This window comes from Pipistrellus kuhlii, unplaced genomic scaffold (genome assembly GCF_014108245.1).
Source record: "Pipistrellus kuhlii isolate mPipKuh1 unplaced genomic scaffold, mPipKuh1.p scaffold_m20_p_11, whole genome shotgun sequence".
NCBI lineage: Eukaryota > Metazoa > Chordata > Mammalia > Chiroptera > Vespertilionidae > Pipistrellus > Pipistrellus kuhlii.
This window is the reverse complement of record NW_023425416.1, coordinates 19,638,259-19,664,876: the sequence shown is the minus strand read 5'-3', so window position 1 is coordinate 19,664,876 and position 26,618 is coordinate 19,638,259. Positions and strand designations below refer to the sequence as shown.

The 26,618-nt window shown below is 47.5% G+C and overlaps 2 protein-coding genes across 16 annotated transcripts; one reads left to right on the top strand and one right to left on the bottom strand.

Moving 5' to 3' along the window:
• Positions 1 to 1,897: 1,897 nt before the first annotated feature.
• OGG1 (8-oxoguanine DNA glycosylase) lies at positions 1,898 to 26,461 on the bottom strand. Of its 13 annotated transcripts, none has more exons than XM_045579147.1 (8): positions 25,194 to 26,461; positions 24,667 to 24,774; positions 24,072 to 24,319; positions 23,344 to 23,523; positions 20,548 to 20,729; positions 19,369 to 19,519; positions 19,186 to 19,235; positions 18,772 to 18,913 (listed from the first exon to the last, which is right to left on the bottom strand). In XM_045579147.1, exons 2-8 carry the CDS (start codon positions 24,771 to 24,773, stop codon positions 18,830 to 18,832), a joined length of 1,002 nt encoding a protein of 333 aa, XP_045435103.1. In that variant the 5' UTR covers position 24,774; positions 25,194 to 26,461; the 3' UTR covers positions 18,772 to 18,829. The 13 variants fall into 13 exon arrangements, 9 of the variants coding, with proteins under 9 accessions (XP_036286943.1, XP_045435104.1, XP_036286940.1 ...); XM_036431046.2 differs by lacking the exon at positions 25,194 to 26,461 and adding an exon at positions 25,092 to 25,110; XM_045579148.1 differs by lacking the exons at positions 18,772 to 18,913; positions 19,186 to 19,235; positions 25,194 to 26,461 and adding exons at positions 1,907 to 3,277; positions 7,984 to 8,080 and having other exon boundaries at positions 24,667 to 25,033.
• Positions 6,865 to 18,639, top strand: CAMK1 (calcium/calmodulin dependent protein kinase I). 3 transcript variants are annotated; one of them, XM_036431041.2, is made up of 13 exons: positions 6,884 to 7,020; positions 7,471 to 7,509; positions 9,071 to 9,185; positions 11,090 to 11,221; positions 13,391 to 13,465; positions 13,575 to 13,713; positions 14,517 to 14,643; positions 14,738 to 14,813; positions 15,515 to 15,627; positions 16,173 to 16,251; positions 16,344 to 16,431; positions 18,132 to 18,249; positions 18,356 to 18,639. In XM_036431041.2, the coding sequence occupies exons 2-13, from the start codon at positions 7,473 to 7,475 to the stop codon at positions 18,436 to 18,438; spliced, it is 1,182 nt and encodes a 393-aa protein (XP_036286934.1). In that variant the 5' UTR covers positions 6,884 to 7,020; positions 7,471 to 7,472; the 3' UTR covers positions 18,439 to 18,639. The 3 variants fall into 3 exon arrangements, with proteins under 3 accessions (XP_036286935.1, XP_036286934.1, XP_045435102.1); XM_036431042.2 differs by lacking the exon at positions 7,471 to 7,509 and having other exon boundaries at positions 6,865 to 7,020; XM_045579146.1 differs by lacking the exons at positions 6,884 to 7,020; positions 7,471 to 7,509 and adding an exon at positions 7,543 to 7,561.
• Positions 26,462 to 26,618: the final 157 nt, after the last annotated feature.

The following is a 26,618-nucleotide window of genomic DNA, read 5'->3' as shown; positions in this document are numbered from 1 at the left end:
GTATTTCGTATTTTCTTATGCCAGTCCTCTCTGCTTTCATAAATCCTCCATTTGATTCCTGATGCATATTAATGTTTGGGAATCACTTTTCTGGGTAGTAGGGAGCCAGAGGAGGTTTGTGAGTAGGGGAATGCCATAATAGCACTCTGAATCAGAAAGCACTTCTGAGAGCAGCATGGAGGCTGGACTGAGGGACTGAAAGTGAAATTGTGGCAGACAGAAGTACAATTATGTGCAAAGAAATACATCTGAGACAGTGGATATGGCAGAAACTAGTAGATGTCCTTCAAAATCTGATTTTTAGTTGGACATATGCTCATGAAAAACTAAATATCCCAGCTTCTCTTGCACTTGGGTGTGATCATGATCATGTGACTAAGTTATGACCAATAGAATGTAAGAGAAAGAGATGTGTGTAACTATGAGATTATGTGCCCCAGGTGTGCCCTCCACGTTCCTGGCTGGCATGAAACATGGTGGGAAGCCATCTTGAAATATGTGGTCAAAGACAAAACTCTTGGATCAGTGAAGCAACAAGATAAGAAGCCATGCCTGGCCAGCGTGGCTTAGTAGTTAAGCATTGACCTATGAACCAGGAGGTCACAGTTCGATTCCCAGTCAGGACAGATGCCTGAGTTGCAGGCTCAGTCCCCAGTGTGGGGCATATAGGAGGCAACTGATCAATGATTCTCTCATCACTGATGTTCTATCTCTCTCTCTCTCACTCCCTTCCTCTTCAAAATCAATGAAAAAATATATATTTTTTAAAAGATAAGAAGCCAGGATCCCTCTTATCTTGTAGTCTTCATCCTAGCCTGGGACTGCTTATGGCCTGATAGTTATACACTTTCATTTTATTTAAGCCACAATTATTTTGGGTGTCTGTTAGGGAAACCAAACCTATATTCTAGCTGATACAGTGAGCATATGGCTTGCCAAGCACACTTTTCAAACTATACCTACTTCCTTCTCTTCCTTTTTTCCTCTTTCTTTTTCTTTCTTTTCTTTCGTTCTCTGCCTCTCTCAAAAGAAGTTGAGAAAGCTTAAAATTAAGACTGTGTACAATAAATTTCATAAAATACCAATATGAAGTTAAGCCTATTGGGATTACTAAGCATCAGATTACTAAGCTTCCTGGAAAACAAGCCAAAATGGAAATAGGATGAATCAGCCTCAGAATGTTTGATATCAAAGAAAAGGGCATCTCCCAGTTTTCCTGGCAAAAATTCCAATAATTTCTTATACTGGAGAAATTTCTCAACTGAAGTCATCATATATATAATGAAGAGGTAATAGGCAAATTGACCCTCACCCCCTCATCATCACAAGATGGATGCTCCTGCCAAAACGGGTTTGGCTCAGTGGATAGAGCATCAGCCTGTGGACTGAAGGGTCCCAGGTTTGATTCCGGTCGAGGGCATGTACCTTGGTTGAGAGGCAGCTAATCAATGTCTCTCTCTCTCTCATCGATTTTTCTAGCTCTCTGTCCCTTTATTTTCCTCTCTGTAAAAAATCAATAAAACATATTAAAAAAAAAAAAAAAAAAAACCCAAAAGATGGATGCTCCCACATCATCACAAGATGGCTACCCCCACATCATCATAAGATGGCCTGCAGGGTAGGGCAGTTGGGGGGGACCAGGCCTGCAGGGGAGGGAAGTTGGGGGTAATCGGGCTGGCAGGGGAACAATTAAGGGGTGATCAGGCAGGCAGACAGGCAAGTGGTTAGGAGCCAGCAGTCCCAATTGTTAGGCCTAAACCGGCAGTCAAGAGGGTGCAGGCTGGGCTGAAGGACACTCCCTTGCCCTCCCCTCCTCCCCCCGCATCCCCTTCACAAATATCATGGATGGAGCTTCTATTAATAGTATATTGATAATATTCTCCATAAATTTGACAGCAAATAGACTTCTTTTCACAACCTCTGATGAAAACTTAGAGCATGTAGTTAAAACACAACTCTGGGAGAATGATTCTGCAAGGGAGCAAGCTAGGATGATTCCAAGCCCTCTCTGAATTCTCTCATTTGGTCCTCTCAACAACCCTATGTAAGAACAGGTAATACTATTACCCTTATTTTACAGACGAGGAAACTAGGATACAGAAAGGGGAAGGGACAGATCAGATAACTGGTGGTGAGCCAGTTTTGTAAGCCAAGTCTTAGACTTAGAGGCCCTATTCTAACTGTCCCTCTCTGGGCCTGCCAGCACTACCACATACAAAATTAAAGGTACAGTGGAACCTCATTTCTGAACAATTTGCTTCTCAGCCTGGAAACCTTTTCATGCTGATACCTGCATGATCAATCATGCATCTCTTATGTGACAAACAAATGAGAGAATGCACAAATATGAGTCAGCTTACTACTGTTAAAATCTCAGAATATTTTACTATGAACATTTTCATGTTTTTCTGCATTTGTTACTTCTTATAATTATTGTTAAATTTTCATTTTTACTGTACATTTCCTTTCCTTTTTGTTAAATTTTCATTTATATTTCATGTCTTTTTGTTTTTTTAAAGTGTTTATAGGTTGAACAGCACAATATACATGTACTGTATATAAGAAAGTTAAAATAGAGAATCATTTGAGGGTCTAGAATGGATTAACCCAATTGACATTATTTCTAATGAGAAAAAATTATTTGGTTTTCGAACAGCCTTCTGGAATGAGTTAAGTTTGAGAAACAAGGTTCCCCTGTACTATGGGTTGAGAATCAGAGAAAAATACAAGAGTCATTGCTCCAAAATATGCCTATATTAGCCAAGAGAGATCAGGGAGATCTGGTAAATACTGGAAGGATCTCTGAGTCTCTCAAGATGGGTTGCTCCTCACAGGGTAAAAAGTAGGAGTGGACACCTGAAGGCAGAAGGAAAACTCCAAATTTGGAGCTTAACTACAACATGGAGGGCTTCAAGAATGAAAGAAAAAATAATATTACAAGCAGTTATCCTGGGACAGCTGATGTATAGAAAAGGGGAAGAGAACTCCTCTGACCCATTTCTTATTGAGCTCTACTATGGACCAGGAATGTCCTGGGAACACAAGTGACATCAAGTTAACTAGCCTACTAGGTAAAAGGCACTTTCTAAGTTGTCTAATTTTCAAAATAGTGCTACAAAGTAGATATGTTTACCAGTATGATTATGCCATGTTATAGGTGAAGAAACAGACTCAGAACAGTAAAATGATTTACCCAAGATTCCACAGCAGATATGGGGTGGAAGTGAAGCTTGAACCCAGGTCTGTTTGATTCCAAATGTCTTTTAATGTGCCATCACTGTCTCAATAGAAGGAGAGAAAAGATGTGATGGTTATGACATTCAAACCCATTCCATTTCTTTGTTGTTTAAATATAATTTAAATAATTGAACACCAAATTGGTACACACACCAAAAATATTTCTTTTTTAAAAAATATATATTTTATTGATTTTTTACAGAGAGGAAGAGAGAGGGACAGAGAATAGAATTATTGATCAGCTGCCTCTCGCACACTCCCTACTGGGGATGTGCCCGCAACCAAGGTACATGCCCTTGACCGGAATCGAACCTGGGACCCCTCAGTCCGCAGGCCGACGCTCTATCCACTGAGCCAAACCAGTTTTGGCACAAAAATATTTCTTTAAACATCTTGAGGCGGATAGTTTTGTCCTAATCAGAATTATTTTCTTGAAATTGATTCCCAGAAGAGGAATTCCTGGCTCAAAAAGGCCTGGACATTATTTAAGTCTTTGATGCATATTGCCAAATTGCCTTTTTGTTCCTTTTTATTTAATGTAGTGAGGTGAAACTGTGTTAACACAATTAACACAATTTTACAACACACTCTCTGTACACTGTATTGTGAGTTCACCCACTCAAGTCAAATCTCCATCCATCATCATTTATCCCCCCCATACCCTCTTCCACCTTCTTCCTCCCCCTCTGCAATCACCACACTGTTGTCTGTGTCCATAAGTTTTTCCCCTCAATTCCTCCACCTTTCCCACTCAGCTCCCCGCAAATGCCCCCCATTAAATTACTTTATAAAATATTTTAACAAGTCATTTTCCCACCAGAAATGTAGAAGTATCCATTGCTCACAATAAAACCAGGCTTTAGTGTTACCAGTTTTTTAAACTTCAAGTTTGAAAGGCTATGAGCTCTTTTAGTTTGTATTTAATTATTTGTGAGATAGGAATTGTTCCTTGTTTATTGTTTCATCTATTTATTGGGTTCTTGATCTGTTTGTAACCCATTTTATGTGTTGTTTACTCAACAGAAATATTAACCCATTGTCTATAAAATATTTCCCAGTCTGAAGTTTGCCTTTTACTGTTGGCTGTAATTTTGGAGTAGGGTATGGGTTTTTTTGGTTTGTTTCCAGCAACAGAAATTAAAAGAATGTTTTATCTTTTTTTAAAAAAAAGTGTGTGTGAAAATATATATATATTTGTATTGATTTCAGAGATGAAGGTGGAGAGAGAGAGAGAATATCATCAATGATGAGAGAGAATCAATCGGCTGCCTCCTACACACCCCACAACAGGCCTATCACGCATCTCTCAGGTGACAAACAAATGAGAGAATGCACAAATATGAGTCAGCTTACTACTGTTAAAATCTCAGTGGATAGAGTGTCAGCCTGCGGACTGAAAGGTCCAGGGTTCGATTCCGGTCAAGGGCATGTACCTTGGTTTCGGGCACATCCCCAGTAGGGAGTATACAGGAGGCAGCTGATGGATGTTTCTCTCCCATCAATGTTTCTGACTTTCTATCCCTCTCTCTACCTTTCTGTAAAAAAACAATAAAAATACATTTTTAAAAAATGGTCTTGTGTATGTTTTTAGTAGTTTATATAATTTTCTTGAATGATCATATATTACTTGTTTGGTAAATAATATTTTTTTAAATATATTTTACTGATTTTTTACACTGAGCCAAACCGGTTTCGGCTAGTAAAAATATTTTTTAAAGGAAAAAAAGATTACTCTGGCTGGTGTGGCTCAGTTGGTTGAAGCATAGTACTGTACACCAAAAGGCAGCGGGTTCAATTCCCAGGCAGAGCACATACTCAGGTTGGGGGTTTGATCCCCAGTTAGAGTGTGTACGGGTGGTAGCCAATCAATGTTTTTCTTTCCATTGTTAGCTCTCTCTTTCCCCTTCCTCTCTCTCAAGTCAATTTTTAAATCTTTTTTTTTTTAAGACAGAATGTGTTTGCTAGAAAAAGGAAAACATAAGTGCCCTCAAACATGCTTAAAAGTAGACAAAATGTATTAACAGAGCATAAAAATTATAAAGTCCTCAGAAGGAAGAGGCCACCTTATCACCTTGGGAATGTTAAAGAGAAAACAGGAATTTGTGGTGAGACAACCTTAGCTCAGTGTGTATTTGGGGTGGGCAAAGGGAGGGGAGATGAGGAGCTCATTCCTGGGCATGAAGTGTGTTTTTCCATGGACTTGACAGTTGGAAACACTGAGATCTGAGGCAGGGAAATTGCCCCTTAGCCTCTTGTTTCTGGACAAATCAGGTCCCTTCTCTGAGCTTCAGTTTACAGTTAAATATAGCTCTCATATTTTGAGTCCCTACAGGCACTTCACATCCAATATCTTAGAATTCTCAGGAAAACTGAATTCCCATATTCCAGATGAAGAAACTGAGGCTCAGAGAGGTAAAGTGAGACTCAGATAAGTCAATCTCTAAAGCCTTTTTAATCAGCTTAACAATAACCCGCAACCTTCGGACCAACTTCTAAAGCCTTTTTAGAAATTTTAGCTATCTTCCTTTGTACATTGGGCATAATAGATTGACCACCCTCTGACACAGTCCCGAGAATAAAGAAGAAAAGTCCGCTGAAACTGAGTTGAGGTAAGCATTATCTTCTCTCCATCTCCTGCTGGACAATGCAGGAATTCAGGACGGGGGAGAGGCACTGGCACGTGATTAAGGTGAGTGGGGATCCAAAGCAATGTGCCTCTCCTGGCTGGTCACAGTCCAGGTCTGCCCCCGCTTCCTGTGAGTTGCTCCCCCTTCCTCCCTCCGCACCAACTTTCTTCCCAGGGAAGGCCTTGCGCAAGAGGACCTCGGTCAGGTCCCTTGGCCGCCTGCCTGCCGCCCCAGGAGCGGATTCGTGCCCCCCTCCCCTCCAACCATCAGCCCCTGGCGCCTGCCCAGTCACGTGGCACTTTGGTTCTCTTTGGCTAGCCTCCTTCAGGATCCCGATTTAACTCCCTCTCCTCCCCCTTTCCTCCCTAGCCCCGTCCCTCTGGGCACCACACCCAGGTGCAGGGAATTGGGGCTTCAGCTCTGCCTCAGAGGGACCTCGTGCTTTGTTTTCCCCACTTATAAATTGCGGTTCCATCCAACCACAGTCTCGATTCTCTTCATTGCCTAATCTTTCCCTATTGCCCCATCCCCGCCCCCTCAGTCTCCTGAGCCCCTGTGAAGGGCTAATTCCCTTCTGGGCACTAGTGGAGGAGCGGGTTGGTGGAGAAGGGAGGGAAAAGGAAGCCACAGAGTCCTAAGGGAGCTCCCAGACTGGTCTGAAACTCTATGAGACGGCAGGGTGAAAGTGGCCAGCCTCTGGCATTAGACAGACCTGGGTTTAAATCCGGCTTCGCCTCTGACCACCTGCTGATTTTTTAACCCTTCATTTCTTTGGGCCTCCATTGACCCCTCTGTGAAATGGGGGTCCTACCGGAGATGAAGGGCGGGAAGAGTCCAGCAGAGGATCTGACCTGCATTAGAGATCCTCTCGGGTCCTCCCCCCTCCCCCCCCCAACCCCACCTCCTCCGCACCCTGCGCCCCTTCCCCAGCCCCGGAGCTGAGTCTCGCTTCTTAGTCCCTGGTCCCTCCGCCGCAGGCTCCGCCTCCGCTGACATCAGAGCCGCAGGCGGGCGGAGGCAGCCAGCTAAGCCCAAGCTGAGTCCCAACGAGAGAACAGGCGGGCGGGCCAGGCGCTCAGCAACTGCGGACCTTGGCGGGAGCTCGGCGCCTGCCACCTTGGGCCTCGCAGCCAGCCCCGAGGCGGGGCATCTGCAGGTACTGGAGAGGGGGGACGTCCCGCCTTCAACCCCGGGCACCTAGGAGGGGCGGCCGGACCCTGCAGCCTCTGGACGCCCTCCCCCAAGGAGGAGAGGGGGTGTCGAAGCTGGCTGGATTCTGCGTGGGCAGGGCTGGGTGGGCCTTTTCCCCACTACCTCTGCCCTAGGATCAGCAGGTGCCAGGAGGGCCGGTGGGGAATTGAATGGATAATAGCGGAAGGTGGGGAGTGTGTGTGTGTGTGTGTGTGTGTGTGTGTGTGTGTACGTGTGTACAAGCAGCTGGGCCTGAATGTGGAAGGACTGGGCATTTGGAGGTAGAGCTGTGTGGGGCTGTGTTGGGATGTGCTTATGTCTTAGCACAGGCATGCGGATCAGATGCAGAGTTGCAGGTGTTGGTGTGTGTGTCCTTATGGGTGGGGATGTCTGGTAATCACTGTCTCTCTTGCGGATATGTGTCCGGGTGTTGTGCATGCTGGTATCTCAAAAGGTAGTAAAAGTGGAGGGTGGGGCATATGATTGGGTGCTGAGGACGTTTGAAGTTATGTGAAAATCATTGGGGTTCGGTTTCTAGTTTTGGAGCTTCTAGAGTGTATTGGATCTGGAGAGTGAAGGGTATGAGTGAATTTTTTTGGGGTATCATCTGATCTAGGTACATACAGATGTGTGTCAAGGTGTGAGAGCGATCTGTGGGAGGGATGTTTAGGTGTGAGGATGCCTGGGGATCATGTGTTTGGATATATGTGCTGATGTCTGGGTGTGCATATATTATCAGGTGTCAGGGAGTGTACTGGATCTGTGGGTAGGTGTTTGGGTTTAGAGGTGTGGGTGGGGCTTGGTGTGGTGTGTCTGGGTACGGGGACATGTTTGAAACTGTGAGGGCTGTATGTGCTAGCCTCCAGGTGAGTTTTAAAACTGCCTCTAAAAAAATTAAAATAAATAAATCTCTGCCTCTAGAGCTTACCATCAAGTCTCATTTCCTGAAGATGTGGCTGGCCAGCTCCCCTGGGAAGGAGGTGGGATCTCGCACCGGAGTCTGTAGTCAGGGCACCTTCCCCAGTCTGCAGAGGAGAGAGAGAAGGAAAGGGCCTTCACTGAGGTTACAGCACGCCAGGCTCTGCTTCAGCCTCTTCCTTTGTGGGCCTGGGATGGGACTGAGGGGCTGTATGGGCCCCATCTGGCTGCATTTTGGAAGGACCAGCTGAGGTCAGGCCTTTCAACCCAGGAAGGACCCCTCTAAGGCCTTTGCCCTCAGCAGACTTAGTCCTTTGGGAAACTGGACCTCTGACTCCACATTCACCACCTGATAAATGGAGAAATAACTCCCATCCTCTCCTGCAGACAGAATCGCAGCAGAATAAGGCAGAGGCCGGATCAGGGTCAGGTGAAGTCAGGAGGGGACAGGCTGGGTGGGACCATTTCTTGAGCTGCTGAGACCCAGATAGGGAGTCAGGTGGGAAGGGGGAAATAGGAATCCTGGCCAGTTCCAGCTGTGGCTGCTGTTGCCATGGCAACTATGCAGAAGGAGCTATTTAAAACTGTGGCTGAGATATTGCTGAAAGCCCTGGCTGCCGGAAGCCTGATTTCCGAGAGGCTGAGTGGGGATGAGGAGGAGGGAGAGGAGACACCCCAGCAATTCCGGTGTGGGGCTGGGACATTGCTGGTTCTAGGGAAATGGGGTTCCTCCCAGCTTTTGTGCTTCTACAAGTTGTTCTGAGACCTTCTCTGGTGTCCTTTGGGAAGTCAGGGTCCCCTTGAGTGTTTGGATTTGGAGAGAGAGGAACTGGGAGGTAAGCTGAATAAATGAATGAATGAGTGAATGACTTTGTTGAATTAAGAATTTTGCTAGCAACATGAAGGATTTTCCTCTAGGCATAAGGGTTTCCTAAATAAATAAATGACTAGTGAATGAATAATTGTTTATTGAATGATTGTGTCAATGAATCAAAGAATGACTAGATGCAGCCTGAATGACAGAATGGGGCTCCCAGTACGTTCCGACATAGAAGTCTGGGCCTTACGGAGTCTTTTCCCTCCATTCCCCTTTCTAGGAGCCCTGGCTGTGGCCGGGGGGCAGTGGGCCATGCCGGGGGCTGTGGAAGGCCCAAACTGGAAGCAGGCGGAGGACATTAGGGACATTTACGACTTCCGTGATGTTCTGGGAACGTGAGTTTCAAGGCAGGAGAGAATGGGGGCTGTCCCTGAGCTGAGGGGTGGGGTTGGGAAGGTCCTCACTTTTGGCCTGGTTGGCTGGGAAGGCCGAGTCCAGGGTGGTGCTTCCTCTGGTCAGTTGATCACTACTTCCTGTTTCTTACAGCCCAGCCCCATGGCAGCTTTGCCATGGCTGATACTTTGCTTTTTATTTCTGGCTGGCAGTGAATAGAACAGGGGCTGCTCTTGCCATAGCTCTGGGTTCCCATGGAGAGAAGGACATTGGGGAGAATGAAGGAGCCAGTTTATTCAACTTGCTGCCAAGGGCTGGGAGTTCTGGCCTACGTCTGGCATCTACAGCTGGGCATGGCTCTGCTGTTCATGCTGGGAGTCCAGAAATAACTCAAACCCGGTCTCTGCCCTCAAGTTGATCTCAAACATGTGAGGGAGACAGGCACATGGAAAATGCCAACAGGGTGCATGCTGGGCTCCAATTAAAGAAGAGAATGAGGACTCTGGAGAGCGAAGAGAGAGCAGTGGCTTCTGCCTGGGGAAATATTTTCTGGAGAAGGGGGCATTAGAGCTGGGTATTAAAAGATGGGTAGGAGTGTACTTGTCCGAGAAAGAGAAGCACATTCCCAGCAGAAGGAATAGCATAAGCAAAGGCTCAGAGGCATGTTTTCTGTGGAAAGGAGTAGAGTCAAGTGGAGCTTATCATCAGAGACTGGGAAAAATGGAAAAGGCTGGAGGAGAGAAGGGAACAGGTCATGCATGGCCTTGAAAGCCAAACTATGGAGGCTGCACTTTATCCCACAGGCCGTGGGAAGACATTTAAGACTTTTTGGCAGGTTTGCAATTCAAGATGGTCACTCTGACCACAATATGGAGAGTTTGTTGGAGAGGAACAGGGCTGGAAACCAGCAATGAGACTACCACAATCACTAGATTTTACCATGAGAGATGCTTTTCTTTGACTATGACTACTATAAAAAATGTTGTAGAAAAAAATTGCCAAAACCAGTTTGGCTCAGTGGATAGTGTTGGCCTGCGGACTGAAAGGTCCCAGGTTCGTTTCCGGTCAAGGGCATGTATCTTGGTTGTGGGCACATCCCGGTAAGGGGTGTGCAGGAGGCAGATGCTCGATGTTTCTCTCTCATTGGTGTTTCTGCCTCTCCATCCCTCTCTGTAAAAGATCAATAAAATATATTTTTTTAAAAATGTTGTAGAAAAAATACTCTAGTAAACCCTCCTTAATCAGTGAACTCCAGTGCAACTGAGTTTATTCCTTTCTATGAGCCTGTTGTAAAGCATTGCTTCTCAAACTTCAGTGAATATACAAATCACTCAAGCATCTTATTTAAAATGCAGATTCTGAGTTAGTAGGTCTGGGATGGGACCAGAGTTTCTGCATTTATAAACAGTTTCCAGGTAATGCTGATGGTATTTTAAGGTTTCAAAGGGTATTAAATTAGCTGTGACTCAAATTGGCTTCAGCAGAAAAAGGAATCAATCATGCACATAAGAAGCCCAGGCATGGCTGGATCCAGGGGCTCACATTATGTTATCAGGAAATTGTCTTGGACTATTTCTCAGTTCTGATTTCCTTTGTACTGGCTTCATTCTCAAGCAGGTTCTCCCCGAGTGGTGAGAAGATGACTACCATTATTCCTAGGCTTATATTCTACCAGTTTAGCAGGACAGAGCACCACATTCTCAAAGTGCCAATAACCTGGCTTGCATCACATGACCACAATTACTGTGGCCAGGGCACAGACGACTCCAATTGGCACTTGAGGATAGATGAGTTATGGGGGAGTCTCATCCCAGCTCCTTGGTCACATAACCCATAGAAAATGGAGGAAAGGTTGGAGGGAAACTGGGGTTCCAGGTCCTTGTCTCATGAATACTTTTCCCTGCAGTGGGGCCTTCTCAGAGGTAATCCTGGCAGAAGACAAAAGAACTCAGAAGCTGGTGGCCATCAAATGCATCGCCAAGAAGGCTCTGGAAGGCAAGGAGGGCAGCATGGAAAATGAGATTGCTGTGTTGCACAAGTGCGTGAGCTATAGCCTGACCCTGCCCAGCTTGACCCTTTCCATCTTTATCTGACCTCTATTTTGGGCACTTAACCTCTCTGAGCCTCAAATTACTCACTTATAAAATGGGGTAATGATTTCCACTTGTCAAGGTTGTAGAGAGCATTAGTGGCCCTTTATTTCAAGTGCCTGGCACAATAGCTAACATGACAGATAAGATTGAGATGTCCTTGCTTATTTATAGAGGTTTAATCTGTTCAATCAGGTCTAAAGGTCAACTCTTGAACAGGGCTTGAACCCACATATCTCAACTGGTGTTATCGCTACTTACCTCAAGTTCTCCAACATAAAAAGCCACTCAACAAGTTCCAAAAGGCCTGTGTGCTGAACTTCTGACTAAATCAACAACAGCTGGTCTATGAATTGCTCATGCTGATATGAAACTTGCTGCCTCACTAAAAATTTAAAAGAATCTTCACTTTCAGTTCCTTCCCTGAGCTTTCCAACTATCCTGTGCAGGGACAAAATGATCTTTTCTACTATTGGTAATAGGGGTGAAGGAACAGGCCCAGAGAAGGCAAAGGACTTGTCCGTCCAAGGTCATACAGCAAGTCTGTGGCAGAGCCGTCTTCCACCAAGCTCAGTCACCATCACTGGTATATTTTTAAAGCATTTCCTATGTGCCAGGCACTATGCCAAGCACCTTATTTATATTACCTGCATTATCTTATGTGATCCTCACCCTAAGTCTCTGAAGGAAGTACTATCATTGGCTTCATATTATAGACTAGAGGCCCAGTGCGGCAATCGGGGCTGATTGGGGCCAGCTGGCCGGCTGGCTGGCTGGCCAGGTGGAGGGATTGAGGGAGGGTGTCCACTCGAGGGGAGGGACCATGGGAGGTTGGCCAGCTGGCCAAGGGTTGGGGGGGCACAGGAGGTTGGCTGTGGGAGCACACTGACCACCAGGGGGCAGCTCCTGTGTTGAACATCTGCCGCCTGGTGGTCAGTACATCATAACAATCAGCTGTTTGGTTGTAATGGTTGCTTAGGCTTTTATATCTGTAACTAGAGGCCCAGAGCATGAAATTTGTGCATGGATGGGGTTCCTAGGATCAGGGGCTGGACCAATCAGGGCCCAGAGGCCCCAGTGGGGTTGGGAGAGGAGGCGATGGTCGCCAGGCCAGGTGCAGAAGGAACGGATGCCAGATGCCGACGCCACCCATTGGCACCCCGCCACTGTGTGGTTCCCTGCCTACCCACCTCTTCCTTCTCTCACCACCACACTGCCACCAGGCTCTGCTAGATGGGGAGAGGGACAGGGGGAGGGACCAAGGGAGGTTGGCCACTGGAGGTTGGCCATCTGCCATCACCCACCCCTGGTTTCCTGTCCCAGCCCAGGGCCTGCTGGCCAGGGGGAGGGACTGTGGGATGTTAGCCAGCCAAGGGAGATTGGTTATGGGAGTGCACTGACCACCAGGGGGCAGACACTCAATGCAGGAGCTGTCCTGTGGTGGTCATTGTGCGTCATAGTGACTCGTCGTTCCAGCCGTTCGGTTATAATGGTCACTTAGGCTTTTATATATATAGATAATAAAAGTGTAATGTGCAAATCGACTGAACAGTGGAACGACCACCCAAATGACTTGGGCGACCTTCCAGACGAAGCCAGGGCTGCAAGGGCCAAGGCAGCCAGGACTTGTGAAGGCCTACTCTTGCATGAATTTCATGCATCCGGCCTCTAGTATATAGATAAGAAACTGAAGCTCAGAGAGGTTACACACAATTCTGTGAATGTTCCTGGAAACCTAAGCTGCACCAGGTGCAGGAGGTACAGTAGTGAGCAAGATAAAGCCCCTGGTATCATGCAGACTGACAGACTTAGCAACACAGAAAATTTTTAAAAATCATGTGTTGACCAGCACTGTCAGGTGAAAAGACTTGTCCCCAAATAGCACATAGTAGAAGCAGGTTTGGACCCAAGTGTGTCCAATGCCAGAGTCTAGTGTTTATCTCTATGCCCTCCTGCCTTCTAATACATTATAACCCTTTGTGGTAAATCAGCTTTTCCTTTTGGGATCCAGATCCTTGGTTTATCCTATCCAGATTTCAGGCGGTGGTCCTTCAAGGTGAAGATGGGAAGGTGGCTGAGCTGTCCTCAGCTCTGAACCACCTCATTTCTCCATTCAGGATCAAGCACCCCAACATTGTTGCCCTGGATGACATCTATGAGAGTGGGGGCCACCTCTATCTCATCATGCAGCTGTGAGTGGCCTCGACTCTAACCCTTCATCCCACCTCTCTCTGCTGCCCCCTTCCTAGCCTCCCTGCTTCTCCTGCTCTCTTGGTCAGACTGCCCTGTTCCCTGCTTCAGGGTGTCAGGAGGGGAGCTGTTTGACCGCATTGTGGAAAAAGGCTTTTATACGGAGCGGGACGCCAGCCGTCTTATATTCCAAGTGCTGGATGCTGTCAAGTATCTGCATGACCTGGGCATTGTACACAGGGACCTCAAGGTGAGATGTGAGGGTATGATGAGCTAGGGCACCCAGGGTGGGGGCTCTGCATGCTCACTGTGAGACCTTGGGTAACACTCACCCCTTTGCTGAACTTTGGCTTCCCATCTGCAAAATGGACCTGTAAGCCCTAAGCTGCCTCCTCCCATTCCAGTTTGGACACTCAAATGGACACAAAGGTGAACTCTACTGTCATTTTGTCCAAATAATGGCTTGTGTCTTTTTCTGATAATAAAATTCCCATTTGCTCTTTGTAGAAAACTTGGATGGGAGAGCAAAACATAATGAAAAAATATAGAAATTCCTGAAATCCAAATTCTCAAAGATTATGATGAGGTTCACATTGGGTAGTACATTTCATTCCAGCCTAAAGGCCAGATCTAGTTTGAATCCTGGCCCTGTTACTCCCTAACTGTAGGTTCTCAGGAAAGTCACTTATCCTCTCAAGGCATCGGTTTCCTCATCTTTAAGGTTGGATTATTCAGACTGGCCTGGTAGCAATGTGGTAAGGATGCAATGAAATCAAGCATTAGCACAAGATCTGGCACACAAGTAGGTGCTCAAATATTATTTCTTTAGGGTTTCACAGTAAATACCTGAGCTTTACAGGAAAATTCTCTCTCACATCTTCACGGTCCTGTCCTTTCTAGAACATTTAACCTCCTTGAGAACCTCCTTGAGTTTCTTGCCCCTCCAACTAAGGTAGCAGCTGTGAAGCCATAAGGGCTTTTGAGGGCCCATTGTTTCGGAGGGGGCGCTTGGCCATCGCTGACTGCCCCTTCCCCTCCCTCCTGCCCTCTAAGCCAGAGAATCTGCTGTACTACAACCTGGATGAAGACTCCAAGATCATGATCTCCGACTTTGGCCTCTCCAAGATGGAGGACCCTGGCAGTGTACTCTCCACGGCCTGCGGGACTCCGGGATACGTGGGTACGGAGGGCCCTGGGCTGGGACCATGGGCAGGGGAGGAACCAGGAGCTGCAGGGCAGAAATTTGTCACCACCATGTCCTCTTCCCTCCATAGCCCCTGAGGTCCTGGCCCAGAAACCCTACAGCAAGGCAGTGGATTGCTGGTCCATTGGAGTCATTGCCTATATCCTGTGAGTGGGGTCTTGGCCATTGGGGTGCATGGCTCCAGAGTGCTCTTCTCCCCTACTTTGCTCTCTTCCTCCCCTCTGCAATTTCTTCCTTCATGCCTTCCACATTTTTGTCTACCAATTAATGACTAATATTACTTCATTCAATAGATACTATGTTTCAGACATTGCACCAAGCACTGGGTGTTTAGCAGAGAACAAAACAGACAAAGTGCCTGCCCTCAGGGAGCAGACACTGTAGTAGGGGAGACAAGTAAATAAACAAGTAAATAACAAGTAGATAAATCCATAAAATGTCAGGTGGTAAAAAGTACTATGAAGGAAAATGAAGCATGGTGGGGAGTGGGGGGATGGATGCCATTTTAGATGAAAAGGTCAGGAATGCCTCTCTGAGGTGACATTTGAGTGGCATCCTGAATGAAGCAAGCCAGACATGAATAGCATCCTGAATGAAGCAAGCCAGACATGAATAGCAAGTGTAAAGGCCCTGAGCAAGGGAAGATGGTGGCATGATAAGGAATAGAAAGTGGAACTGGACAGGAGTGAACAAGGCAGAGAGGAGTAGATTCCCGCAGCCCCCTTTGTAAAAGGGGGGACTCCTTCCGGTGGGTCTTGCCTAACGCCTGGGACTGCCCCGAAGCTCCACCCCGGAGCCAATGGGTACACTGAAAATGGAAAATGAGGATGAGTTTCTCCCTGCCCAGGCTCTGCGGTTACCCCCCCTTCTATGACGAGAATGATGCCAAACTCTTTGAACAGATTTTGAAGGCCGAGTACGAGTTTGACTCTCCTTACTGGGACGACATCTCTGACTCTGGTATTTGGGGCTTTGCCTTCTTCCTCTGGGCCCTGCCTCTGGTGCCTTCCTCATCTGCTTTGGGGTCTTCTCACTGCCTTCCCGAAGTCAGTTGGGCCCCAGACTAAGAGCTGTCTTTGAGACACCAACCCCAGGCTCTTTCCTCTGCCTGGCCATGACCTGAGAAACCTGTAGGCATTCATCCATTCAGTCTTCAAACATAGTATTTCTGCAAATACCTCCCACTGACATCCTAATGCCTAAAACACCACATAAATGTCTCCATCTGTGAAACCATTATCAATCATTTACACATCAGTGTGAATACACTGAGTAGAATCTTCTAGGAACAAGTTTTTCTTAAGGGAAAAAGGAGAGAGCTGGAATGCTGGGGTGTGTGGGGGAGGGCTTAGAGAAAGAGAACAGGTGGGGTGTGACGGTGCATGAACAAATCTAGCCGCTCATCTTGCTTAGATACCAGGCCAGACCTGAGGGGTGGATTCTGTTTTGGGGGTGTCCATAGGCACTACCATGTTCTTTCTGTCTTTACTTTTGTCTTGGTTCAGCCAAAGATTTCATCAGGCACTTGATGGAGAAGGATCCGGAGAAGAGGTTCACCTGTGAGCAGGCCTTGCAGCACCCATGGTGAGAGTTCCATGAGCTGTGAACTGGGGAAGGGCCTGGGCCCCCAGGCCTGCCTCTGCCTTCAGATAACCCTCCACATACCCTTACTCTAGGATTGCAGGAGATACGGCTCTAGATAAGAATATTCACCAGTCAGTGAGTGAGCAGATCAAGAAGAACTTTGCCAAGAGCAAGTGGAAGGTGAGCCCACATTCCCAGTCCTGGGTCCCAGCCTCCCCAGGTTTCCTCCCCTCCTGAAACCATGCCTCAGCTAGCACAACACCTAGCACCAAGCTGGGTACACAGTAACTGCTCAAGGATGCTTACCAAAGAACCTTTCATTCATTCAATGTTCCTTGACACCTGCTCTATTCCAGTGAAGGTCCCTGACCTCCAAGTCTGGAGGGAGAACAGTATATAATTCTTAAGGAGACATCTAATCCAACCTACAGGGTCCTGAAAGGGGCATAAAGTTGGTGATGGCCTTACAGACCTTCAGCGGAGTAGGAATTAGCCAGGCATAGTAGAATAATGTCTAAGGCCATAGTAGAATAATGTATAAAGGGCCAAGGACAAGAGACAGTATGGACATTCTAGGAAGTGCCAGTGCTAAGGATGGCTGTACTAGAAGGACTTCGGGGGCAGTGAGGGCTTCTGAGATGTAGGGCCCAGGCTGGAGATGCAGATAGAAGCCAGGCTGCTTAGGGTCTCGAGTGCCACAGTGGAACACTGACTTGATCCTGACGATGCTAAGGAGCCCTAGAAGGACTTTCAGCAGGAATTTGCCCTTTAGAAAGGACTCTCAGGATGCAGAGAGAGGCATAGAATGAAGGCTTGGAGAACCCTTAGGAGGATGTGGCAGAGAGACAGGCCAGAGACAGTGAGGACTGACCAGAGCAGAGGCAACAGGAACAGAGAACAGTAGTTGGTGCAGGAGTCAATTAGGAGGTGGAATTGACAAGAAGTGATGGTAGAATGGATATTGACGTGAGAGATGCCAAGGGCTGGCTTGATACTTGTTTTGGGGGATTACTTGGGTTTTGGACATGGTGAATTTGAGGGTTTTATGGAGACATCTTGGGAATATCCAATCTAATATGCTAATTGGCCATCATGTCCTCACAAAGATGGTGGTACTCAAGCCAATAAGGAGGGAATATACTAATTGATTGTCATGCCCTCAAAGATGGCAGCACCCATAGCCACAAGATGGCAGTGCCCAGTCCTCTCAACCTCTTAGCCCCCTAGGGCTGGCTCAAGGCACAGGCAAGCCTTGGATGGCAGCTGCCCAGCCGCCCAGGGCTGCCCAAGTCTTGCACTGCCAGCAGTGGCAGCAGGGGAGAGGTGTGATGGGGACACCTCTTTCCCTGATTGCCAGGTTGTCTCCCACCCCTGAGGGCTCCCAGACTGTGAGGGGGCAGGCTGGGCTGAGGGACCCCCCACTCCAGTGCATGAATTTTCATCCACTGGGCCTCTAGTGTTAAATAATGATATATACACACCTGGGCAAGTTACTTAACCTCTCTGTGCCTCAGTTTCCTCCTTTGACAATGGTGACACTAATAGTGCTCACCTCAAAGATTTCTATAAAGATTAAATTAATACTATGCAAAGTGTTTAGAATGATGCCTAAAATATGCTATATTGTGTTTGCTATTATGTAAATATGAGTTATATAAAAGTTACATATCTGTTTACATACTTTTTATATATGTGTGTAGATGGGAGTGTAAATATGTAATATGGCTGAATATAATTTAATAAAGCCTTGCAGATATTTTAGGTGGTTTTAGGGAATAACAACTGAAAATAACAGAACCACTGCAAGAATCCCACCGCCAGACCCTGCCCCATGATCTCCCATTCTCTGAAAAGTCCCTTCTCCCCCCATCTCCCCACAGCAAGCCTTCAATGCCACGGCTGTGGTGCGGCACATGAGGAAGCTACAGCTGGGCACCAGCCAGGAGGGGCAGGGACCCACGGCGAGCCATGGGGAGCTGCTGACACCAGCAGCTGCAGGTGAGGACCAGGACTCTGTGAAAGCGTGTGGGTGGTCCACGAAGAGGCACCCAGACTGGAGTGGAGTGTCTGCTTCTACAGCCAAGTCTGTTCTCTCCCCATGTAGGGCCAGTGGCTGGCTGCTGCTGTCGAGACTGCTGTGTGGAGTCGGGTCCGGAAATGACCCCCGGGCTGTCCCCCCAGCTCTAGGTCCCTGGATCCAGGGTCAGGATCCCCTGTGTATGAGAGATTGGGGGCAGACTGCTCCTCTTCTCTCCTTGAACTGAGGTTACCCAGTTCCACCCAACCCCACCCCACCCCTTTTCCTACCACTCCCCCACTGCATTTTCCATACAAATGTTTCTATTTTATTGTTCCTTCTTGTAATAAAGGGAAGAGGATAAAACCAAAGGTAGCTTTGTCTCCCTAGATAACCCCCCACCCCCACTCCACACTGTTATGCAAACTGCTTGGCTTGAGGTTGTCTGGACCCTGAGGTAGTTGCCTGGAGCCCCCTTCCCAACATGAGTCTGGATGGAGGAGAGTGTAGGGAATGGAGGGAAAAGATGTTGGGAGAATCCCTTTGTCCTGTGCCCCCCACCTAGACTTCGAGCCCTGTGGATCTCTTTCTGCGCTTTGCTGGTGGTTTTTGGTGGGGTTGGCGGAGGTCAGCACTGAACAGCACCTGGGGGCAGGGGAAGAGTCAATGTGAGGACAGAGTACACTGGGTTCAGGGCACACTGACTGGTGGGGCTGGTGGTAGTGTGGGGAGAAATGGCATTACTGGGGAGCAGGTCCAGAGCAAGACAAGTCCACTAGAGACAGGGCTGGGGATGAAGGGTAGAGAATACTTTAGGGTCACCTAGGGCGGAAGCAGTACAAGAGTCCCTGGGTCAGGGCTTGGGGAGAAGTCCTATGGGGTCAGGGCTGGAGGAGAGGAAGCCTAGGTATACTCACTGCTTGGGCCCAGCCAGCATAAGGTCCCCACAAACTCCGGAAAAAGTTTCCTAAATCAGAGATAGTGAGGCAAAACAAATTGGCCCCACATCCCCATCCACAGTGGTGGGGTATTAGGGAGAGAGGTGAGAAGTGTCTACCACCTCAGCCAACTGCCAGCCCTGGCATCTCCCTCTCCCTTACCTAGTTCCTTGTTGGCCTGGGGGCTTGGACCCGTGCTCTGGGTTGTTGTGGGATGCCAACTGTAGTCACGTTGGGCGATCTGCCACACATGGACATCCACGGGCACGGCCTCGGGCTTGTCTAGGGCCATCAAGCAGATGCAGTCGGCCACCTGTGACGGACATAAAGAAATGGCAGGATCCAGGCAGCATCCTGCTTCTAGCCCAAAAGCCAACTATACTTCCTCTGCCACTCTGAGATTATTCTTCTTCTATATTCCCAATCAATATATACCAATTAATAATTTTAAATACAGATGAGATGAGAGTGCTACTGCATGAATATCTACAGAGGCCAAGTTCTCATATCCTAGAAAGACGCTGGTACTATATTCACTTTGCAGATAAGAAAAATGAGGTTCTAAAAGGTTAAGTGAGTTGGCCCAAGTTACATGGCTAGGAAGAATCAGAACAAGGACTTAATGTTAAAGTTCAGAGCCCATAAAAAAAAAGTTCTTTAAACAAAACTGCAGAGAAGTATACAGAAGAACTCAATAAATGTCAGATTTGCAATCCTCTGGTTGAAATTAAAGAAAAAGTTTTATAAGTACATATAATTCACAAGAAGAATAAAAGTAGGAATACCGCTGAAACCGATTTGGCTCAATGGATAGAGCGTCGGCCTGTGGACTGAAAGGTCCCAGGTTTGATTCCCGTCAAGGGCATGGGCATTGGTTGTGGGTACATCCCCAGTGGGGTGGGTGCAAGAGGCAGCTGGTCGATGATTCTCTCTCACTGATGTTTCTAACCCTCTATCCCTCTCTTCCTCTCTGTAAAAAATCAATAAAATATATTAAAAAAAAAAAAAAGTAGAAATACCTTCCTATGTATCTTCCCAAAGGTAACCACTATTAAGTTTCCTGTGATTCCTTCATGAAATTTATATATGTATATATATAAATATACATATATAAATTTCATGTATACGTGTATATGTGCACCTGAACAAATGGCCTTTCTACAAATGCACTCAAAGGGCAATGTCCTTTATACCCTTTTTGCATTTTCTCTAATAAAGTATCTGCTTGTATTGCTTTTCCTTCCTGCTCTGCACCCAGCTGTCAGGCCTGTCTTGTCTTCTACTCTGTTACTCTCTACATGGGTGGTCTGAGGGTAGCTCCTACCCGCCTTGAGGCCTCACCTTGGTGCCCACTCCAGGCAGGGTGCAGAGGGCCTTGTGGGCCTCTTCGTAAGGGGCCTTGCGCAGCTGCTGCAGCCAGGGCAATCCCCCCTGCTCTTCAAGGATGGCTCGGGCACTGGCATTCACATAGCGGGCACGGTACCCAAGGCCCAGCTTCCTGAGCTTAGTCTCCACCTCTGGCCCTGTAGGGAGATGGGGAAAGGAGCAGGGTCAGGTATCCTCAAATCCTTTTATATGCTCAGGCTAGGGTGAGCCCTCCACCCCAAAGGAATACTTTCACAAGCACCCCTCTCCCACCTCACCACCCTCTGGGAGACCCTGGGATACTTGCATGTGCAAAGAACAGGTTTAAGGTCTGGGTTTTACCCCTCTACAAATGTTTTCTGAACATCTATTTTGTGTTGAGCACTAGAGCAGGGACTCAGAAGGGCTTGCTGTCCTGGAGGAACTTCCTAATTGAGTTTCTTAACTTTTCCAAAGGACTGTTCACACCCATGATCTAAAATAATAGTCATAATAATGGCAAGAGCTTCTATGATCAAGTCGTGGTTATCCAATACAGACAAAGTGCTTTGGATACATTATCACACTCATTTTTCTCAAGGATCCTGATAATAGTACTGTATTTTTTCAAAATTTTTTTTCAAATATTTTATTGATTTTTTTAGAGAGGAAGGGAGAGGATAGAGAGTTAGAAACATCAATGAGAGAGAATCATCAATCAGCTGCCTCCTGCACACCCCCTACTGGGAATGTGCCCACAACCAAGATACATGCCCTTGACTGGAATCAAACCTGGGACCTTTCAGTCTGCAGGCTGATGCTCTATCCACTGAGCCAAACCAGTTTCGGCTAAAATATATTTTTATTGATTTCAGAGAGGAAGGGAGAGAGAGAGAGATAGAAACATCAATGATAAGAGAGAATCATTGATCGGGCTGCCTCCTGCATGACCCCTACTGGGGATAGAGCCCACAACCTGAGCATGTGCTCTGACCAGGAATCAAACCCTGACTTCCTGATTGGTCAACACCCAACCACTGAGCAACACTGGCTGGGCTGTTTTTCCTATTTCACAGATGTTTTCCCTATTTCAAAATGATGACTTAGAAAAGATTAAGTAACTTGTTGAAGAAGGGACACGGTGGAGATGGGATCTGCACCTGGGTCTGAAACACCAACTCCTGTGCTCTAAACCCGCTTCATGATTTATTCCCTCTCACCCTTCTAGATGGGAATTGTTATACCCATCCTACAAACAAGTTAAGGGAAGTCTGAAAGGGTGAATGAGTTTCTTGAGTTCTTATGAATACTAAGCTGGAAACTAAGGTGTAAGACTGGGTTTCTAGCTGGGACCGGTTTGGCTCGGTGGATAGAGCGTCGGCCTGCGGACTGAAGGGTTCCGGGTTCGATTCTGGTCAAGGGCATGTACCTTGGTTGTGGGCACATCCCCAGTGGGGGGTGTGCAAGAGGCAGCTGGTCGATGTTTCTCTCTCATCGATGTTTCTAACTCTCTGTCCCTCTCAATTCCTCTCTGTGTAAAATCAATAAAATATATTAAAAAAAAAAAGACAAAAAAAAAAAGACTGGGTTTCTAAGCACCAAAAACATTCTTTTTTTCTCCAGGCAGGCTGTCTCCTTACTATACATTCCCCAAGCACTATCCCTGACTTGGTCCTCACTTCTGCCAACTGAGATACTTATTTCTGTAAAACTTGCCTCACAGGGCTGCTGTAAAGAATGTGTGTTCTTGGATACAAAATTGTTGGGTTCACCATAGAGATAGCAACTTGCATTTTCTGCATATTCCCCATATGCCCAACAATGTACAAGATATCTAAAAAAGCAGTATGTGTATGCTTTTACTCAACTCCTGTGACAACTCTGAATGTTATTACCTTCCACAGATGAAGAAACAAAGGAGAAGCTAACTTCGTGCCAGAGTTGGGATTCAGACTAAGGCACTCTCTTTCCAGAACACGTGTGTAGAGGTTTCTCTCTATGGAGCACGCCTGTGCTTTTCCTCACCCACTTCTGCCAAGGTGCATTTTCCTTGCCCCTCTCTTTCTCCTAAGCTCCAAGGGTCCTTCTTTTGCCTTTGTAACTTGTTTCCTGATGCCATTTCTTTTACAGCTCACTTCTACCTCTGTGACTTTCTAAATAAACTTTCTCTTAAAAAACACACACAATAGCCTTGACCCGTTTGGCTCAGTGGATAGAGCGGTGGACTGCAGACTCAAGGGTTCCGGGTTCGATTCTGGTCAAGGGCATGTACCTTGGTTGCGGGCACATCCCTAGTGGGGGGGGTTTGCAGGAGGCAACTGATCGATGTTTCTCTCTCATCGATGTTTCTAGCTCTCTATCCCTCTCCCTTCCTCTCTGTAACAAATTAATTAAAAAATATATTAAAACACACACACACACCACAACAACAACAACAAGCATATGCATTTAACCCCAAACAACAACAACAACAAGCATATGCATTTAACCCCAAACAACAACAACAAGCATATGCATTTAACCTCAAACTATTACACACCGCATATGGATGTTTTTCTGATGAGGCATTGACATCATGGGGCAAAAAACAAGAGTAGTGAGGTGCTGACATTTCAGGGACTGACAGGGAGGGTGAGGTATGTCTGGGGCTGATTGGACAAGACAGGATGATTCTGGATGAGGGCAGCCTTTGGGAAGGCAGGAAGCTTTGAGATGGGAGATGGGGACCAGCGAAGAACCAAACAGACTCTGAAATCTGTTAGTGAGCCTTGGGCCAGGCACCCACCTACTCACCAGCCAGGGCCTGCAGGCTGGGGAAGCCATGGTAGGTGACATCATCAAGCTGGATGAGCCGAGGTCCGAAAGCTTGGCAGAGCCGTTCCACCATGCCAGTGATGCGAGCAATGTTGTTGTTGGAGGAACAGATGAAGGAGAAAAGGCACTCGATGGGATCCTGTTGTAGGAGTCGAACACCTGAAGATCATAAAGGCAACGGGTAAGAGAAGCACCTGCTGTCAGGAGTGGCCGCCTCTCACCCTCAGATCCTAGGCATGTAGGCTCCCAGGGGAATGAGGGACAGAGTTTGTCAGAGAAAGCAACAACATTCCTCATAGCATCTTGCGAGGTCTGGGTCATCATCCCATTCCACAGATAAGCCACAACGTAAGCACTATGAGGATGGGGATTTGTGTCCATTTTGTTCACTGCTATATCCCCAGTCACATAGCAGATGGTCTGTGATATTTACAGAATGAATGATGTCACCTATCCTAAGTCACACATCCAGAATTTGGTGCTCATTATCCTTGTTACTCCATGATGGTGATCAGTAGGACAATCATAATAGTAATAAGTACTATGGGTCAGGCACTATTCTAAACACTTTACATATATTAGCTCATTTAATCCTCATAAAATCCTATGAGGGAAATATAATCCCCCACTTATAGATGGTGAAACTGAGTAACCTAACCAAACTACAAGAACCCCAACCCAATCCCTGTCCCAATCCCTATACTCACCTTGGAATTCCTGAGCTACTTTTTGGAAGTGGGGGTCCTTGGAACTCCAGTGGCGATACAGTTGAGCCAGGCTGACATCCAGCTGGAAGTACTGGCGCAGGGCCTTTAGCTCTTCTGGTGTGGGCTTGCCAGTCTGGCCCTTTCCCCCTCGGTACACAGTGCAGTAGAGCTGCTCCTCCGTCTGCGTCAGTGTCCATACCTGGTCTGCCAGCACACCACTCCAGTGCGCAGGGTTTTGCTCCTTCCACCTGAGACCCCAGGCACAGGGCTCAGGTTCCCTTTTTGCAACCTTGGGTGCCCTCCCATCCTACAACCTTTCCACATATAAAACTGATTTATCAATTGTAAAGTAAAAGTGCTTTATTTGACATCAATTATCTCATTTGATCCTCACAACACTGCACAGGCTTATTATTAAGTCTTTATAAAAAAAGGTAACATTTTCCCACCCTTACAACAACCACGGGCCATTAAAAAAAAAAAAAAAAAAAAGGTAACAGGCTCTCCACCCCTGTGCCTCAATTTCCTCTTTCGTACATTGAGATTTTTTCCGTCACACCCAACTTTGCACTTCAGGCTAAGCAAGGTCACTCACCGGAAGGATTGTCCAGAAGCTAGAACCAAGTCCAGGCGCAGCTCAGAGCGTGGACAGGGGATGGAGGCCCACAGGGCGGGGACGGAGGATAGAGTGCGATGCCCCATGCTAACCAGGCACAAGGGAGCAGGCTAATATTTCTGTGTCAGGCTCCACCCCATAATGGCCACGCCCACTCGGAACTAGATCTAGTCGCTACCAACAGACCATGCCCACCAAGAGACCGCGAACCTGGCCTCGCTCACCAAAGCCCTCTTCCCTCTCCACGAAACTCTCGCCTCTCAATGTTTGTATTAAGTTCCGCCCAGTCTCCTTCTTCCACTCCTCGCAGGCACCGCTCCTTACTACCCGCCAAAGTCCCGCCCTCTCCGCTCAGTCCCGCCTTCTCCCCTGCACCTCCCGCCCACCAGCCCCAGGGCGTTCACCACGGTGCCTCGAGCTGCCGTAGTTTGGGACGCGCGCGCACGCGCACTCTTCCGGCCTTGCCTGAGAAACCTTACCGGAAGTAGGGCTTTCAGAAGCCTTACCGGAAGTAGGGCTCAGGTCCGGGTTTATTGGATCTGGAGGTGGCCAATCCGCGGGGACATACGAGGCACCAATGAGAACGGGCGTGGCGGCGCTGGGCGGGCCTTCCCGAGGCGTCTCAGCGGTTGGCGCGCGCTGGGCTCGCCGCTGGCCCTTTCCGGGCCTTTCCTCTGCCTCAGGCCGGCCTGCGTGTCCCCACCGGGCAGGCCCTGAGGCCCGCGGTCCTCACTGGCTGATGTCCTCAGACTCGCCGGCCCTCACAGCCAAAGCCTATCCCCGCCATTTTCAGAGAGCCTTTCTCCACCGCGCCTCTCTAGTCTCGCTTTCCTAGGTCCTCTTACGATGAACCCCTGTTCACTGAGAATCGGACCCGGACCCGAACACAGCGCCTGACTCCTGAGGAAATGTCTCCGCGCCCGCCGGTCTTGGGCCTCCTGACCGACTTCACTCCGAGGCCTGCCCCCTCAGATCGTCCCGCCTCCTGTCCCTGCCTCCTCTACTCTCCTGTCCGGACTTCCCTTCCGCACTCCCCCACCTCACACTGCCGCGTCGACTGCGGCTCGGCTCGTGTGGGGGCTTTCTCTGGGGCTGGGAAAGGCATCTAAGTTCAAGCACAACTGTGTGGCCGAGAGGCAGCCTGCCTGCCTAGCCAGGTTGCCGGGGCTGTCTTCCTGAGCCCAGGAAAGGTGTAATTTCTTCCCTTCTGGAGAAAGTTACAAAAAGCTAGACCTGTGCTTTTATCTGGCGACTTTCTTTTTTTTTATCTCCTAGCATAATGATTTTTTGGTGGCTGATGATTAGACTGCAGATTTACAGCTGATTTACCTTTGTGCCCCACCCAATTACCTAGCAGGGAGTACCAGGAACTTGGTGTCATCAGACATGATGTTGTCTCACTTCCACTCAATAGCTCCAAAACCCTCCACAACTGCTTCCTGTGATTGTTTGGTCTATTGGCACACCAGCCCACAGGTGCCTAGCACTTGGAAGGCATTCCTTCAAAAGATGTTTGCATCAGAAAAGGAGCCAGGGTTGGGAATGAATGGAGAAAGTCACAACTCTAGTGACTCTGAAACACTTGGACAATCCTGTTGAACTGTAAACATCCAAAGTTCATGAAAGCTTGCACAGTTGACTCTTCCTCTAGCAGTTCAGCATACTGGTTAAATTGCAGACAGACCTGAGTTCAGATCCTAGTGGGACAGCCATCATTCCCACAGGCTGTTCACCTTATCACCTGCACAGGCCTCAGGCCATTAGGCAGTTATGGATTCTCCTGGCATGAGCAGGCAGAGGGGATGGGATGGTGTTTTATGCAGAATCCTAACCTTGGCCCACCACCCTGCACTATAATGCCATGAGGTCTCTGGAGCTTTCTGGCAACTTCCTACTGAGAACTTAGGCAAGTTACTTAATTTTTCAAAACC

Bases quoted from the DNA above. Each gene is read 5' to 3' on its own strand.
- CAMK1 (XM_036431041.2), top strand. From the start codon at position 7,473: ATGTGTCCGGGTGTTGTGCATGCTGGTATCTCAAAAG. The intron at 9,186-11,089 runs GTGAGTTTCAAG...TTTTCCCTGCAG, and splicing joins TTCCGTGATGTTCTGGGAAC to TGGGGCCTTCTCAGAGGTAA. The intron at 11,222-13,390 runs GTGCGTGAGCTA...TTCTCCATTCAG, and splicing joins GAGATTGCTGTGTTGCACAA to GATCAAGCACCCCAACATTG.
- OGG1 (XM_045579147.1), bottom strand. From the start codon at position 24,773: ATGGGGCATCGCACTCTATCCTCCGTCCCCGCCCTGTGGGCCTCCATC. The intron at 20,730-23,343 runs GTGAGTAGGTGG...ATCTCCCTACAG, and splicing joins CAGCCTGCAGGCCCTGGCTG to GGCCAGAGGTGGAGACTAAG. The intron at 18,914-19,185 runs GTGAGTATACCT...CCCTGCCCCCAG, and splicing joins ATGCTGGCTGGGCCCAAGCA to GTGCTGTTCAGTGCTGACCT.